General features: G+C 44.0%; 1 protein-coding gene across 1 annotated transcript in view; it reads left to right on the forward strand.

Moving 5' to 3' along the window:
• Positions 1-222: 222 nt before the first annotated feature.
• Positions 223-18,759, forward strand: part of LOC121019819 (ectonucleotide pyrophosphatase/phosphodiesterase family member 7-like) — a 32,636-nt gene continuing 14,099 nt past the window's right edge. Inside the window, exons 1-2 of the mRNA XM_040459629.1 lie at positions 223-472; positions 17,962-18,107. Of these exons, the coding sequence (XP_040315563.1) occupies positions 223-472; positions 17,962-18,107 (396 nt within the window). The remainder of the gene's footprint in view (positions 473-17,961; positions 18,108-18,759) is intronic.

Here is an 18,759-nt window from a genome sequence, read left to right on the forward strand (position 1 = left end):
GTTCAGTGGCATTGAATGCATTCACAAGGTTGTACCACCATCACCACCATCCATTTCCAGAACTTTCCATCACGTAAAACATGACATCTTGTTACATTCCAGGTGTTTTGATCCACAGCGGAGCTCAGGCAGAATTATCAATTTGGACTTTGTTCAATCGCAGATAAAAAAGGGAGAAAATGGGAGCCGGCCCACAAACTCTGTGATGTTGGTGCTCGCAGCATGACAGGGTTTGGGGTCCTCACGCTGCTGCTGCCCGTCCTGCTGGGCTGGGCCAGCTGCCACCCTGTCCCTGGAAGGAAGAACTTCAACAAGCTGCTGCTGATCTCCTTCGATGGCTTCCGCTGGAACTATGACCAGGATGTGGACACCCCCAACATGGACCGCCTGGCCCAGGAGGGCGTGAAGGCCAAGTACCTCACACCACCCTTCGTGACAATGACGTCCCCATCTCACTTCACCACCATCTCAGGTAAGCTCCATTCTGCAGCCAATTTGCCAATGCTAGTGGAAGCCCCAGTGTCTGTCATTCCCTGAGATACAGCTCATTCTCAACCAGCTCTTGGGAGATGGAGGCAGTTCATGCAAATGGAAGAAGCACTAGCTAAGAATATTCTGGTTTCTAGAACCCCACTGCTACAGAGCCCCAGTCTGCAGACAGAATCAGGACCACACAGCTGCAGCCTCCCTAGCCCCTGCTCCCTGTTCCCCAGACCCACCCACCCTGCACCTTGCCTTACACACAGTGGCTGGTGATCTTTTCCAAAAGTAAATTATTAGGGGTGCCTGGGTGACTCAGTCATTCAAGCATCTGACTTCAGCTCAAGTCATGATCTCGCAGTTCATGAGTTCGAGCCCCACATGGGTCTCTGTGCTGATGGCTCAGAGCCTAGAGCCTGCTTCAGATTCCGTGTGTGTGTGTGTGTGTGTGTGTGTGTCCCTCCCCCACTCATGCTCCGTCTCTCTCTCTCTCTCTCTCTCTCTCTCTCTCTCGATAAACGTTTAAAAAAAATGATTTAAAAAAACAAAAGTAAATTATTAAAAGAACTTTATAAAAATAGTAAAACATTAAAGTTTAAAGAGCTCAATTAGATTAGAGGATTCCCTGGCTTATTACTGAAGAGTTGGAGGGACACCAATACTCTTTGAAGAGAATTCAAATTTTGTCTCTCTGTGGCCCAGAAAGTCCCCATGACCTGGCCCCTGATCCACTCTCTCCTATCTTCTCTTATTTCTCTTTCCCTTACACGGTTCTTTCCAGATCACAAAGGTCACCTGCCTGTGCCTCCACCCAGTCCCCACCTGTCTTAGTACCTTTGCCCTTGCCAGTCTCCCCAGCTTACCTAGAACGTGTAGCTCAAGAGGAGGACACAACATTAGACAAGAAAAGATACTAACAGATCTCATTACAACTAGAAAAGTCACTGAGAAGGAAGAGAAGAGTTTCTCCAGAAGAGAGCAAGGGCAAATTGACTTGAAATTGGAAACAGGAAAAGGCTCTCTGAGATGGAGCAGTTGAACTGAGAATTGAAAGAGAGTACAGGAGACAAGAGGAAGGAAAAGCATTCAGGCATAGGGAAGAGCATGTTCCAGGTGTCTGTGATAGGAAGGAATGTGGTCATTCCATAATCCCAAATACCAAAATGCAAAGGATTCCACGATAGTAAGAATAACATCAGCTTCCTTTTCTCCAACATGGGCCTGAAGCCAGGCATGTGCTAGGTGCTTAGGCTTCAATGTCTCCAATACAACAATACTGCAAAGCAAGTGTTGTCCTCATTCCACAGATGAGAAAATGAAGGCTCAGAGAGGCCAAAGAACTCATCAGTCACTTGGCCAAGAAATGGGCAAGGAAGAAGCCAGGCCTGGAACCAGGGTGTCCCTGGCCACGTGGAACTGGTTCTGCCCAGCTCTGAGCCTGGAATCCACAGACCCCTCTTGTGGGGTATGGAATGGTGCCTGGCAGTATAAGCCTCACCCCTATCCAGAAAACCACTCCCTTGGGGTCCAAGGCAGCTCTGGGAGGCTCTGAAATGATACACAAACTGCTAGTACCTTTTTCGGGGAGAGGGTTTTATCACTTCCATCAGACTCTCAAAGGGGCCCTTGAATCAGAAACTTAAAAAATAAAGCTGAACAACCACTCAGAGGGAGATTTTCCTACATGTAAACTCTTTGAGAGGCAAGTCATTTGGGAACTATTAGTGCCAGGAAGCAGGAAATAAATAGCCCTTTTCTGGAGAAAGAGAATGCTACTTCCCAGTGGCATTAACTTTGTAACACTTAAAAGACCTCCCATGGGCAGATTCTGGGTCCCTGAACACTGAGAATATGATGGGCACAAAATATTATAAGGCATGCCCACCTTTTATTTATTCCCAGAAGATTCTTGATGAGAAGATATAAACAGTGAGAGCAAATTTTAAAAATTATAAAATTACTGCACCTCCTCGTCTACATTCATTGCCAGTGGGAAATGGAATTGGGTACAGCTTCAATGGAGGGTAATTTGGCAACACCCAATACAATCAGAATTGCACAAATTTTCTTATTTGGCAATTCCACTTGTAGGACTTTATCCAACAGATATATATCTGCTGGGTGGAAAATGATGCATGATGTATATGCAAAGTTATTCATTGCATTGGCATTTGTAACCACAAGAAAACAGAAACAACCTAACTATTCACCCAGAGGGGAATGGCTAAATAAAATACCAGACACCCGTTGAATGGCATAGTCTGTTACCTTCAAAAGAAAAATGAGGAAGTTCTTTGTGTCCTGATAGGAAGCTATCTCCAAAATGGATTCAGTGACAAAAGCAAGATGCAAAGAATGTGTGTAGCATGAATATATGTGTTCATATAATATGGATGTGTATATATATGCATACAATTACTTGTAGATGCATAGAGGAAATCTGGATAAATACACAAGAAACTGGCGATACTGGTTCCTCGGGGGAGGGCACAGGGTAGGAGACTGGATTGTACCCCCTGTATAATTTTTAGATCTTGGACCATGTGAAATGTATTGCCTATAAATAACAAAGCATTGTATACAAAATAATCTTTTTAATTCACCCACTGTGGAAAAAACATGTTCCTTTGAACCCTCTTATTTATAACTAGACCTGCCATTTATTGAGCAAGTGAACATTCACTCTGCTTCAACTATAAAACAGGTTTTTCAACATCAGCTCTATTGACATTTGGGACTAGATCATTCTCTGTGCTGGGGTTGGAGGGGCGATATCCGGTGCACTGTGGAATGCTGAGCAGCATCCCTGGTCTGTACACCCACCTGATATCAGGAGCACCCCTCCTCCCGATATGACAACCTAAAACGTCTCCAGACATTGCCCAATGTCTGCTGTGGGAGCAAACTGGCCCCAGCTGAAAACCCCTGCCTTGAATGGTTGAACCTGCTTATGAATAGGCCAAGCAGGTACCATGATCATCAGATCTTTCAATAATTTTAACGGTGATATGAAGTCAGGACAGTTACCCTCTTTACAGGGCAGAGATATCTGAGGCTCAAAGATGTACAAATCTTTTCTGGGGCAGAGGCAGGATTCAAACTCAGTCCTGGATGGTTCCAGACACTGGCTCCTCAATCCCTACCCTCCAGCATGACTACAGCCCGTCAGTGTCTTTGATTCTAAGTAATCTTTCCAAACCCCTCTGAATGTTGTCCATCCCCAGAGCTTCCAGGAAACGAGTATATATCCTGAATATGTTGTATTAATGAAACAGAGACCACCCCAGACCCAGCAAAACCCCCAGCATTTGTCTTCAGGAGCTGAGCTCAAGCCGACCTCTGTCTGACTCCAGTGTGCGCAAGAATTATCCGTAATAGAAAAAATAATGGTTAAAATATGTGCTGCCAGCACCCAAAGACCTCATCAGATTCTAGGGTACAGACCTGACACAAACTATGATAAAGGGGGCTCTCCTAGCTCAACGACTAATTAACTTGTGTTCTTACGAACACCTCTGGGTAATTTAACACAGAAGAGAGGTGATGAGGAAGAGCCTGTTGCACTGCTTCACATCCTAGTTCCAACACAGGCTCAGGTCCGAGAAGCCATGTGGCCACCTCCCTGAGCTTCCTAGACAGAGTTCAAGGAGCAGGGGCCAGGTGGTCCCAGGCCAGGAGAAGCCATGCCCCAGGCACAAGGACCCATTTGCAAGCTTCCCTAAGACAGCTGACTCAGCTGCCCAAGGTCAGAACCCTGGGCCCCCCAGAGAATCTGCTGCCCAGATACGGGCAGCAGGGCCTCCTCATACCTGGGGGCTGTCAGATGTGTGGGTATCTCAGCCCTCACCCCAGAACCAGAGTCACATGACCTTCATCAGTTTTCCCTGCTGCTGGTAAAGAAAGTCCTCCTGGAGAGTTTTTAAGGGGGCTTCCAACGTATTCATTCTTCCACTCAACAATTATTTTAGCATCTCTGTTGGGCCTGGCAGTGGGAACAATGGCCAACTATACACTTAAGTGACTCCAAGGTCTTGCCACTTCCTAGGACTTGTCCCAAGACACAGGCTCATGTCCCCTCTGTTTCCAGATCCCACAGATCTATTCAGGTGTTGTTTCCTTTTCTCTGCAGCTCTGCCAGGGAGAAAGATGAAGAGCCCCTTTCTTGTGGATCCTTCTGCCTCTGTGTTTCCTTTCACTGACAGCTCGGGGAATCAGACAGAGAGATGTGTTCTCACTTGGCTGTGTCCCCCCCATAAGCCTTTTTCTGCACCACAGCTCCTCTATGGCTACCATGAGGGGCAGAGCTTAAGAGGAATACCCACTTTCCATGCTTTCTCCAATAGCATCCTCTCCTTGAAGCAGGAAGGGCAGAAGTCCTGAGCAAAAGACTCAAGGAAAGAAGATTTCTTGAAAACTGGCTACTAATTCAAAATATCCTACTTCATCACCTCTACACTCAAAAAAATCTTTACATCTTTACAAAGAATGTAAATTTTTCCTCCAAGTACAGGCTCCCCCAGCACCACCTACAAGATGGGGAAGTAGAGCCCCTGTCTAGGATTTAAGCTCCCAAGTGCAAAGCAAGCCTTGGCTCTGGAGGAAACATTCTCCCTCCAGCTCCCCAAAGACGGGCACTGGGTAGGCCTGCACATTAATCAAGCTCATCCCCTCCCCCAGTGAATGGGCCATTACTTCCTCCAACATAGTTTCCTTCTTCCCACCTGGCTTCATAACCCCCACCCCCCAAACTCCATGCCACACACACACACACACACACACACACACGCACGCACGCACACACACACAGGGGAACTTGGCCACAGGACCTGGAAGTTTCTTAAAATAGAATGATGTATTACTTTTCTGTGGCTGCAGAACAAATTACCACAAACTTAACAGTTTAGAACAACACCCATGTATTATCTCTCAGTATCCATGGGAAAGGAGTCAGCACCAGTGAGCTGGAGCCTCTGCTCAGTGTCTCACAAAGTCACAATCAAGGTGTCAGCTAGGATGGGGTCCCAAGCTCTCATGGCTGTTAGAAGAATCCATTTCCCTGCAACTGTAGAATTCATGGCAACTTGCTCCTTTGAGGCCACAGGAGAGCGTCTCTCTGCTCTAGATCCTATTTTAAGAGCTCACCTAATAAAGTCAGACCCATGCTGGATAATCTCCCTTTTGATTAACTCAAAAGGAACTGATGAGGATTCAAAGGATCTGCAAAATCTCAACTTTTCCATGTTCTGTTGGTTAGAAGCAAGCCACAGGTCTTACCTATGTTCAAGGGAAAAGAATTATACCAGACATATATATCAGGGGACAAGAACCTTGAGAACCATTTTGGAATTCTGCCTAGCACAAACAGGTCCCTGATGGGGCTTAGATAAACAGGAGGTGAGCATCAGTCTTTGTGTAAAGGCAAAAGTTAACAGGATCATGCCCCAGAGTGAAGCTCCAGAAAGCCCGCAGAATTATGGCTAACCCCTGAACCCCAAGGGTTGATGTCAGAGGGGCAATAAATGTCCATGGAGGCTGGGCTGTCCAATCATAGTGTGTCACCACATCAGTATTAGACTTTCTGTTGCTTAGGCAAAAATGAGGAGGAGGAGGACAAAGAGGAGGAGGAGAAGAAGTTGGGAGATAATTATTAATTGAAAGTATTTATAGTCATTTCCTAGGGCTGCCATAACAAAGCACCACAGTTTACTTAACAGTACTGGGCAGTTTAAAGCAACAGAAAATTATGAAGTGCCTGGTTGGCTCAGTTGGTAGAACATGTGACTCTCCATCTCAGGATTGTGAGTTCAAGCCCCATGTTGGGTGTAGAGATTGCTTAAAGATTTTTTTTAATCTTAGAAAAAAAAGACAGAAATTTATTGTTTCACACTTGTGGAGTCCAGAAGTTGGAAATCAAGGTGTTCATGGAGCTGTATGCCCTCTCAAATCCACAGGGAATCCTTCCTGTCTCTTCCTCACTTCTTGTAGTTTGTTGGCAATCTCTGGCATTCATTGGCTTGTAGATGCCACAGTCCCATCCTCCATCCAATCCACAGAATTTTCCCTGTGTCTCTGTTTTCACATAGTCATCTTCTTATAAGGGAAGAAGTCATTTGGATTAGGGGCCTACCTCACTGCAGCATGACCTCATCTCTGTAGTGGACCTATTTCCAAATAAGGTCCCATTCTGAGCATCTAAGCTTAGGACTTCAACATCTTTTTTGAGAAACAGTTCAACCGATAACAGTACCGTAAGACGTAATTAATTGATAACTACAGGCATTAGTAATCCAGATCCTCATATTATGTCATCACAATGATCTATCTCCCTCCTTTTCCCTCTCCCTCTCTTTCTCTCTGTCTCTCTCTAAGAGTGACCACAAAATTCCCAAGACTGGCTCTCATTGGACCAATTTGCTTCTCAGAAGCAATCGCTATGGCCCCGGGGGAGAGTGGAACAATGCTGAACACCCAAGCTGAGACTACGTGTCCACCCCCAGTTTGGGGTTAAGGGGGTGGCAAGCCTCACACAAACCAGGTGGACTGCAAGTCAGGGGCTGGTGGGTTCCCAGTGGAAAGTCAAGGACTGTTATCAGAGAAAAGACCAATAGAGGAAGAACTGGCAGGAAGTGCTGAGGTCTACCATGCCAGCCTGGGGCTGACGATGTAGGGATGGGGGTGTACAGTCCAGTGGCCCAGTACTCAGTCCCAAGAAATCACAGCCTCAGCTATGGGGCACCCCGTGGATACAGTACCCACACCTGCAAACAGCCACATCCCAGCATGGTCCCCCCAGTCTCCCTGAACTGTCCCAATTCCCCTCAGATCTCACTGAAATGAAAAGCCATTCTCTGAGGGTTAGAAGCTCATTCTGCTAGTTTAAATCACCCAATTCCTTCTCCCTCTCCAGAAGCCTGTACTTACTGCTCCATCACTGGTAATGACAGTGAACATTTCTGCAATCTCAGTTTTTATTGCAAAGTGATTGAAGACCAGTGAGAATAAGTTATGCTGCTGAAACTAAGGAAATCCCGCCAAGCAAGTTGTGGGTGGATAGGAAGTCTTATGGCAGCAGCATATATTTTCTCCCCCAAGGAACCTACTGAAAATAAGAAGCTATCACCACCATGCTTCAGACAAAGGCTATAGAAAATGTAAGCTGTGATATTATAATTTAACAATTTTAAATCTAGTCAAATAGATATGGATCAGAGGTGAAAGGGGGATGCTCGTAAGGAGATGATGGTGGAGGATAATAACAGTAAGGTTCTCTCTGCTCTTCATTTCCTCCTTTCTTGGAAGGACACTCGATGGTAGGCTCAAGATCCCTACCAGTCAGAAATTAAGCTTCTCCCAATTCCAGAACCCCACCAGAACAACTCCAAAATCAGAACCACCACTTGTAACCATGTAGACGGTGTACAGCACAATTCTGGGAAGAACTGTTTTCATGAATGCTATGTGGGTGGTGCCCCCTGGAGGTGGGCAGGGCACAATTTGCACAAATGATCAGTTACTTACATTCTATCCCAAAATCAACCTATAAGAGGTAAAAAGTCCTCATAGATGTCGTAACCAGTCATGAATCCACCTCTCCTTCTGCCTGAGACAAGAGCAAAAGAAGCATGGCCAAATGTATTTAGATGATCTTTAAGACTAGAGCAGGGTTCTCAATGTCCCACCACTGACATTTTACGCCAAATCATTCTTTGTCTTTGGGGAGGCTGTCTTGTGTGTTGTAGAATGCTTAGAAGCATCCCTGGCTTCTAATCACTAGATGCTAGCAACATCCCTCCCCTCTCCCAGTTGTGACAACCGAAAATGTCTCCAGACATTGCCAAATGTTCCTTGGGGGGCAAAATCACCCCCTACTTGAGAACCCTTGAACTAGAGGTATAATACACAAATCATATATAAATCAGAGGGCCAAAGGTCACCCATGTGACACTCTATCCAGTGAAAAAAAAATAGAGTCTGAAAGAGGTAAGAGAGGTAGGGAAAGGAAAAGGAAATTAAATCCCTGCTGCTGGTTAACAGTACAAGCCCAGCAGATGTTGTTGGAAACCTAGTTAGAAGATGTAAACCTTTCAATCAGCTCCCATCCTTCTCCCCCAGAAACCACTCTCCACTGAGAAAGTCCTGGAAGTCAACAAAGCCCCAAACACAGATGAAACAAAGGAAAGAAAACCACAGATAGAGACAGAAAAGACGTGTTTCCAACACTAATCATTTCCACAAGGAACGAAAAGTGGAGAAATAAGAAAATATTTCTTATTATTAAGAAAATAAATAAGAAAAGAAAATAATTGAAAATAAGGAAGGCTGGAAAACCAGGGTATTCCCTAACTTTTCAGTACACTAATTTCTAAAATTAGTGTAGAAAAAGCAGAGAAAATTGCACAAGGAACCCCCTATACCCATCACCGAACTGTAAGAATTTTTCCACATTTTGCCAGTCTTGTTCCATTGTCTCCACTCAGTGGACTTTTCTTTCTTCTTTTCTGCCTGCCTGCCTTTCTTTCTGGAAACTTTTTTTTTAATGTTTATTTTTTGAGAGAGAGAGAGAGACAGAGAGAGAGAGACAGAGAGAGAGAGAGCATGCTCAAGTGGGGGAGGGGCAAAGGGAGAGGAGGACAAAGGATCTGAAGCGGGCTGTGCACTGACAGCAGTGTGCCCCATGCGGGGCTCAAACTCATAAACCATGAGATCATGACCTGAGCTGAAGTTCGATGCTCAAGTGACTGAGCCACCCAGGCACATCATGGAATCTTTTTTTTTTTTTAAGTTTATTTATTTATTTTGAGATGGAGCGTGAACAATGGAGGGGGGCAGAGAGGGAGGGAGAGAAGAGAATCCCAAGCAGTTTCGGCACTGTCAGCACAAAGCCCAATGCAGGTTATGTGAGATCATGACCCAAGCTGAAGTCAGACACCTAACCGACTGAGCCACCCAGGTGTCCCCTTTCTGGAACCTTGTAAAGCAAATTCCAGACATTATGCCATGTCATCTATAACACATCAGTGTAAATTTCTAACCAAAGAATTTGATTTGGTTTTGTTTTTATATAACCTCCACACCATAATTAACATGAAGAAACTAGGACTCTTCCAGGTGGAGAAAAGATCTAATTGCCACCTTAGAGATTCTCCTATTAGTGCTTCTCAAATTTGAATATGTATATGAATCACCTGGGGATCTGGTTAAAATGCAGATTCCAGTTCAAAGGACCTGAGGTGGGGCCATTGCAAGAAGCTCCCAAGTAATGCTGATGCTTCAGGTCTATGGATTACACATGAGAACGTGTCAGCCCAAAACACCACAGCAACTGAGAAAAAAAATCATGACTGCTCTGGATTCCAAGGTCTTGAGTGAGAAAAGCTGGAACCACTTGAGGGTAACAGCACAGGTGTATTAGTTTCCTATGGCTGCTGTAACAAAGTACCATAAGCTGGGTGGCTTAAAGCAACTGAAAGTCCAGAGACCAGAAGCCCAAAATAAAGTATCAGTGGGCCATGATCCCTCCAGAGGTTCAAAGGGAGAATCTTTCCCTCCCACTTTGTCTTCTAGTGGCTACCAGCATTCCTTGATTTGTAGCCACATCATTCCAATATCTGCCTCCATGATCATGTTGTCTCCTTTCTCCTTTTCCGTCTGCGTCCTCTCCTCTTCTGCCTCTTGTAAGGATATTTGTCTTTGGATTTAAAGTCAACATGGATAATCCAGGATCATCTCATGTCAAAATCCTTAATTACAACTATGAAGACCTAGTTTCCAAATAAGGCAACATTCACAGGTTCTGAGAATAAGAATATGGACATATAAATGGGGGGGGGGGTGCCAGTGGGCACCATTCAGTCCACTATAGTGGTAAGAGGAGAAAATAAAGTGAGAAAAAAAAATACAGCGGAGAGATCCCATTTCCATGACAGTGGCTAGTAAGGCAGGTCAAGGGTAGAACTGTGTGTTAATAGAGTTTCAGATGGAACTCAAGAAGCCGTCTGCTTCCAGCTACTCAAAGAGAGAACGTTTCTGCTTTTGACAGCAGATTAAAGGAAGAGGTATAGAGTGTGAAAGACCATTCTCTGTTGGCCTAGTTCCTAAGGAATCGTGCCTCTGCCTTAGGGCCATTCTCAAGTCTTGTTCAAGGATAAAATGATTTATTGATGGCCATAATTAAAAAGCAATGTCAAAAAGAAGCAGCATCAGCATTTTTCATTCGCACTTACACATGAGCAAGAGTGGTTTAGTAAAATGGGCATGCTAGGGTTTTATATTCTCTGTCCAGACAAGGGCTGCCATCATGAGTGCTAGTGTTGGGGACAAGCCTCAGTTCTATAGCAGGAATTGATAAGGTTTTAAATTTTGATTGGTTCACCTGTTCTCATTTCAAGTACTTTTGTTATGGGTCCAGTGTATTATCAATGGGTGGTACCCTGGGTGTGTAAACTTGGGTGAGTGTGGTTTTCAGCATCAGTGGAGGCTGCTTTCCCATCAGTGTCTTTGCTGTGGTTCTAAATGAGCTTGTTAGCTTGAGAAAGGAATATTGGGTGGATTTAAGGTGGTTAGTTGACCTGATTTGGCAACCATTCTTCCTGACTTCATACTAGCTGGTTAACAAGACATTTTCTTCTTTGGTTTTGGGAATGTGAACTTAATGAATCACAAATCGGGAGGAAAATGAAGATATGCTTATAGTTTATATGGTAGATTAGTTTAAAGGAATTAGTGAATAACACAAGCAGTTTCTCAGCATTAAAGTGTGTCTACACCCAGATGGACTATCTGTAAATATACACTGTTCCACCTGAAAATTAGTAGATAGGAACAGAGCAAATGTTTGGGGGGGGGGGGGAGGGAGGAATGCCCTTATTGAGTTATTAAGTTATGGCATGGTTTATTTTAATCCCACTAAAATATCTTTTTTCCCAAATTGACTTTGGATTAAATCAGGTTCTGCTTCCTACTTGTTCAGAGCATACCTGGCCATCTGCAAATGGGGCAGAAGTAAGAGGGAGTTTTTTCAATTAAACTCAACAAACATTTGTTGAATGCCTACTAAGGGTAAAGCCCTATGCTTTGTGCCAGGTTGATACCAAAATAAATGAGCACAGCCCTACTCTTAGGAAGCTTTTAAACTAATGGAGAAAACATATTTATAGATAATCACCTGAAATTCAAGAGGAAATGAGATGGATGCTGAATGCAAAGTATAAGCAGGATGGAATGGCATTAATGCCATGTGTGCCCAGTTCCAATGACACTCCCTGACAGCCAACGGCAATACTGCACAGATATCCATTTCTTGTATGATCTGAAGGCCCATGAAGGTTTGAGCCTTGGCAGATCTAATATAGGTCTAGAGTCTACGTCTGGTCTAGTCCTAACCTTAGGAGTGGTTTTCATCCATCACAAGCTAAGGAATAGCCTAAAACACTGGCAAAAACTGAAAAAATTGCAGGTTCTAGAGCAGGACTTCTGCTCTAGAACAATAAGCCAGTCCCAACAATTTTGTTGTTTGTTATTGTTCACAACAATAAGCCTGTCGTGAACCATCTCGACCATTTTGTCATTATAATCAAAAAAGGAAAGATTTTCAGCAGTCTTACCGGGTAGACGCCTGACCCTATCTTAGTTCAAACTATGGAACTAAACTCTCAAGCCATCTAACAATGGCCAAAATAGTGATCTGTCCACAACAACAGAACAGAACAGTGCTCACTTCTTTCCCAAGGCATATCATGTAAGTTTAGGTCATTAACAAATAAGAACTAGGCAAACTTGAGCTACCTAATCCTTGAAGGGAGGTAACTGACAATGGTTACAACTCGAGCAGGGTATTATAAAACCACCACTATCTACTTCTGCCCAAGCAGTGAACTGCTTAGTTTTAATAGTTAAAAATCATGGCAAATACAGCTGACACTTGAACAACATGGGGGTTAGTAGTAATGAACCCACACACAGTCAAAAGCCCACATAGAACTTTTGAATCCCCAAAAACTTAAAAACTAATAACCTAATATTTACCAGAAGCCTTACTGATAACTTAGTAAATTAACACATATTTTATATGTTATATGTATTATAATCTATATTCTCACAATAAAAGAAAATGTTGTTAAGAAGGTCATAAGGAGGGGCGCCTGGTGGCTCAGTCGGTTAAGTGGCCGACTTCGGCTCAGGTCATGATCTCGCGGTCCGTGAGTTTGAGCCCCGTGTCGGGCTCTGTGCTGACAGCTCAGAGCCTGGAGCCTGCTTCAGATTCTGTGTCTCCCTCTCTCTGACCCTCCCCTGTTCATGCTGTCTCTCCCTGTCTCAAAAATAAATAAAACATTAAAAAAAATTTAGGAAGGTCATAAGGAAGAGAAAATACATTTATAGTACTGTACTGTATTTGTCAAAAACAATCTGGCATGTAAATGGACCTGCACAATGCAAGCCCATGTTGCTCAAGGATGGACTGCATTTACTCTCACCTGCCACCAGGCTCCAGTGTCACCTCCTCTGTGCAGCCTTCCCTGATACCCTCTTTTCTGTGTTCCCACTGCACTTTGTTCAGCATCTATTGGAGCACTGATCTCCAGCTATGTCAGGGAACAACAGCTGTAAAATACAGAAATCCTTTCACACTAGCTCAAGGGAAAGGAACACCTTGCAAGACTCTAACAGGCAAACTTGGGCAAGGGAACCAAATGAGGGATAATTAGGAAAAATGGAAAATGGAGTTAGAGAAACCAGATCCCACTTTTCTGGCTCTCAGAAACCCAGTGGTCCCTATTTTTTTTATTTATGTTTTTCACCATAATTCATTGTCAAGTTGGCTAACATACAGTGTGTACAGTGTGCTCTTGGTTTTTGGGGATAGATTCTCATGATTCATTACTTACACACAACACCCAGTGCTCATCCCAACAAGTGCCCTCCTCAATGCCCATCCCCTATTTACCCCTCTCCCCTGCCCCCCCATCAACCCTATCCAAAATCTGTAAAGAATTTACCAAATTCAACACCCGAAAAACAAATCACCCAGTGAAGAAATATGCAGAAGACATGAATAGACACTTTTCCAAAGAAGACATCCAGAAACCCAGTGCTCCTTCTAATCAGCCCCAGGAACTCTCTTATCTCTACTTCTCTCACTCACAACCAGCTTTCTCTTTTTGCTCATGACCTATCATGGTAGGCTACTGAGAGCCCACCACCAGCTGATTAGTTACTGCATCTCTTGGTTTAAGTCTTGAGAGAGAATTGGGTTTCTCGCCAGCCAACTGAATGTAGGGAGGAGACATCACATGGTACAAATATGGTACCTAGACCTGCCTCTCGGCAGGGCCTGTAAGTTGGGGAATCCTAAGAGTGAGTGACTGTGAGCATTGCAGGCACCCCCAGAACATGCTCTCTTATTAACTCTCTCCCCTGGTCCCTAGATTATGAACACCATGGGACAATGGAGGATAGTACTTGGGTCAAAATGTTTGAAGGGGAGGGTTTGGATCAAATGCTGGATTTGATGGTTCTCTAAATTCACCTTGCAAGTATTTGAGAAATAAATGTCAGTCTCTGAGAATCAAGAGAAAGGAGTCGAATCTAGCTGGGTTCGTTCCCACACCTGAAATGCTCGGCTGGGAGAATTTACCCGCATCTTGCCATAACTGGTATGGTGTGGGAGTATGCATTGTACCCTGATTAAAGCATAATTAGCAAGCAGCAGGAATCACACTCTCTGAGAGAGCTCATCCTACTTCCTGTTTAACTTGCGTAATTACCCACATCACAGACACTGAAATGACATGGATAATAGACACTCAGAATGGATAAAGCCAGAGAGGACCTTGGAAATCATTAATCCTCTCATTTTATGAAGGTGGAAAATGAAGCCCAAGGGAAGAACAAGTGCTTTCAAGAGCCAAGACCAAACCCAGGTGTCCCACCCCTGAAATCAGCCCTGCTTCTGTAGCATCATACTGCAGTGAGGGCAGCATCACCCAACCCAAGTGAAACCAGTTCCTTTGCAGCTACTGGAACTCCAGGCATGGCCAACACTGTTGCCTTCACGCAGCTTTCCCAGCCCAGTCCCTGATTGTTTCCAGAGTACAAAATGCAATTTTAGTAAAACTGATTGCTGCTCCCTACAGCTGTTCATTTCTTGGCTTTCCCCCCACCTCCCCTCTTGTTCTGCCCACATTCCAGAACAGGGCCTTAACCATGATAAAAGGCTTGAGCAGCAGGAAGGAGGAACCGAAGGGGCAATGGGAATTCCTGCTGGGTCATTAGTGGTTCCCAGCCACTGGCTGGATTTAGAACATACCTTTAAGTGTCAGGGTGGAAATAACACAAACACCATGAAGACAGTTCCCTTTTTGCAATTACTGGGACTAGCCATGCCACAAAATGGAAGGGTCATGCTCCCTGAACTCATTTTAGATTAGTTGTTTGAAACCTGGGTAACATCTCTTTGAGGGGAAAAGGGATTCTATGATGGATTCCCAGTCTAGTCTATTTAACTGATACTATAATTGACCTCTTACTCCCAGAGCCTGGAAACCAGAATCATTAAGGTCCAGGGAGGGGAAGTTTCCATGTCCATGGTGTCCTTTGCTTCCTCCTATCCCTCCTCCAAATCCTCCCAATGTCTCTGAGCCCCCAAGCTTCCCCAGATACTGGAATACTCCAGGTTTTGACAGCTGCCAGCCTTCCCTTTGGTCTCTCAGGGAAGCTGCTATCAACCCAGATTTTGGAGTAATGGGTAATCTGCTAGAACTAATCCACATACATGTGTGAATGACTAACAGTCCCTGAACCAGTGGCTCTGACATGTCAGTTGGCTTATGAAAATGCAAACTCGCAGACCCAACCCTAGATGTGTGGATTGAGCAAGGGCTAGATTGGAGAACAGAGAATTTGTGTTTTTTAACAGTAGTTCAACTGATTCTAATGTTGGTGGTATAGATACCATGGATAAATACTAGAACAGGTGAAGTGGCAGGCATTTATAATTCCATGGTGATTTGCTCTTTACTGGGCAGGAAGAGTCACACAGAACAGAATCCAGGATTTGCAGGTAAAAAAGATAAAGACAAAAGCAAGCTACTACCTGGGTGAATTATCTCTGTGCTTCCATTTCATCTGCTGTGATATGACATGGCTCAGCCATGAGAAAACTTGGACACTACAACAAGGAGAGGATTTGTTGTAGATTTCAAAAAAGGACAAGTTCTTGTCCGTTTGGCCCCCACCTACCCATAACAAAGTACCCTCACTTGTGGTATTCAACCCCCCTCATGACATACAGTATCACGGAGAGATTAAAAGCCCAGGTTGTAATGCTCAACACCATAAGTCATTCAGTAAATGCACAGCAAACCCAATGAGATACCCCTGCACATCCACTCAGTTGACCAAAATCAAAAAAAGGAAGAAACAAGTATTGGTGAGGAGGCAGAGAATTCGGAACTCCTGTACATCGCTAGTGGAAATGTAAAATTGTACAGCCACTATGGAAAATGGTTTGGCAATTCCTCAAAAAGTTAAACATAGAGTCACCATATGACCCACCAATTCTACTCTGAAGTATATACCCAAAAGAATTGAAAGCAGGGACTCAAACAGATACTTGTACATGAATGTTCATAGCAGCATTATTCGCAGTAGCCTAGCCAAACAACCTAGAAACAACCTAAATGTCCACTAACTAATAGATGGATAAACACATTCTGGTCTATTCATACAACAGAATATTATTCAGCCATTAAAAGGAATGAAGTACAGATATATGCTACAACATGGATGAACCCGGAAAACATGAGACTAAGTAAAAGAAACCAGACACAAAAAGTCACGTATTGTGAGATTTCATTTCTATGAAATGTCCCGAATACCTAAATTTATAGAGACAGAAAGCAGATTAACGGCCAGTAGCAGGTAGGGGAATGGAGAACTGGGGAGTGACTGCTAATGGGTACAGTCTCCTTTTGCAGTGATGAAAATACCTTGGGACTAGAAAGAGGTGATTATTGCACAACATTGTGACTATAATAAGTGCCACTGAATTGTACACTTTAAAATGTTAATGGTTATTTTCATGTTTTGCAAATTTTACCTATTAAAAAAAAAAGAGGGGTGTAACCAAACTTCCTGGGTTCAAAGCCCAGTACTGCTACATGATCTTGAGCAAACTCTGTGCCTGATTCCTGTAAAGGGGAAAATCTCTAAAGGCAGGACAATAAATATGTGCCATGATTTCATCACACAAACCCTACCCACTATTATTCAGGCAAACCAAGGCCAGGCAGGTTAGGGGCTTGTTCAAGTTCACATAACAGGTTCAGAAGTTAACTCAGAGTTGGTACCCAGCTCTTTTTGGACTCTAAGTCCATGCTCTTCCCCTGTTGACCATCCAATTTGATCCCTCACCAGGAACCTTGATACCAAGACCCCAGTCCCTGACAGCAGTGCAACTTTTTCCCAGTGATTCCAAGCATGGTGTACCTACAAGGCAGAAATGATAGAGCAACAACTATTTTTGCTTCTTCCCAGCTGAAAGCCTTGGCCATCCTAAGAGGACTTTACCCACCAGCAGCTTGGCAACGACTGAGCCAGTGGAGAATTTTCCCCTCTCGATTCCCGTGACAATCAAGTTTTAGTCACAGAATGTCCTGTCTTGATTTACCTTGGAAATAGGAGAAATCATCACTATCTTATTGCAATCAGTAGGGTCACCCAGAGGAATCTGTTCCAGAAGGTGGGGGAGTGGACACTCAGCTGTTCCCTGGGTCTTTGGGTTAAGTCTTTAGACTACTCCCAGTATGCACTCTCCTTTTCCCCAGTACAGTGTAAGATCACAGGTACTTTCTATATCTGGTTCAATTCTTATGTTTTCAAGAATAATCTAGCTTACTCACATTCCCCAAAATCCACTTTCCTTCTTTAAGTAGAGAGAAATAAGTCTATACCCATCTATGTCTAGAAATCTTTCTTGATTCCATTGTTTTCCTCAAACAGCACAGCCAATGGGAGTCCTAGGAAAAACTCTGGGATACTTGCCAAGAATTGGGCCCACTGGATATTCAATATTGAATCAGACCATCACAAGCAGAAGATAAGGAATATCACCCCACAGGATATATCTAAATCCCAGGCTCTTGCCTTCTGGACACAGAATAACCTAAGTAACCTGGCCTCCCTAAGCCTTCCCTCCTCGCCCATCAGTTTCCACAGCCCACCCCAGCTTCCTCCAGGACTGTTCCAGGCAGCAGATCCAATCTGGCAGGTGTGAGATTCTATTAGCCCTTTCTTTATGGCTACCAATGTTTGCACCTCCAGAAAACCAAATCTGAAGCCCCAGGGTGGCCACCCAGAGTGACAGTCCCCCAGAAGAAGTAGGCCAACCAGAAGGATATTGGAGGAGGTCTTAAGATCACTTTGACACCGCTGGCAGTATCCATTCATTGAACTTATCAGTACCTTCCCTCCTTCATTCCCAAGGTCGCTGGATTGAAGATCATGGAGTCATTCACAACATGATGTTTAACACAGAGACACGCTGGAAGTACTCCTTCAAGACCACACAGAATAAGACTGAATGGTGGGACAATGGTGTTCTCCCCCTCTGGATCACAGCCCAGAGACAGGTACTTTCAGAAACCCTGGTTTGGCTTCCAGGGACATCGCATCTCATTCCTAAGCATGGGGGACGGGGGTTAGAAGCTATGACCCCGAGTAAGTGACTTAACTTCTCTAAGCATGTTTCCCTAAATGTGTAATGGGAATAATGATGATGTGCTTATTTAATAGATTTTACATAAGTATTAATTGAAATATGCATTTAGCCATTATTTATGGATAAGTCTCTACGAGGGCAGAGTCTGGCGTAATCACAATTGTACCTCCAGGGCTCACCATAGGGCTCTGTCACATTTTTTTAACCCAGCAGCACTTTCATAAATGTCTGTTTATACACTTGTCTCAGACTTAACCATAAAAGCCCTTAGGAATGAAGTTGACCATTTAATGAATCTTCAGACCACGGAAAGTTCTTAAGATAACATTCACTCGAAAGGATTCTGGTAGCCATTTATTATTGCTTCAAAAAGGCAGAAATCAGAGGTCTGTGTTTAAGTCCTAGCCCAAAACCTTTTGTCAGCTTTGTGTTTTCTTTTTTTTTTTTTTTTAATTTTTTTTTCAACGTTTTTTATTTATTTTTGGGACAGAGAGAGACAGAGCATGAACGGGGGAGGGGCAGAGAGAGAGGGAGACACAGAATCGGAAACAGGCTCCGGGCTC

The sequence above is a fragment of the Herpailurus yagouaroundi genome, unplaced genomic scaffold, assembly GCF_014898765.1.
Source record: "Herpailurus yagouaroundi ecotype Mexico unplaced genomic scaffold, PumYag 222, whole genome shotgun sequence".
NCBI lineage: Eukaryota > Metazoa > Chordata > Mammalia > Carnivora > Felidae > Herpailurus > Herpailurus yagouaroundi.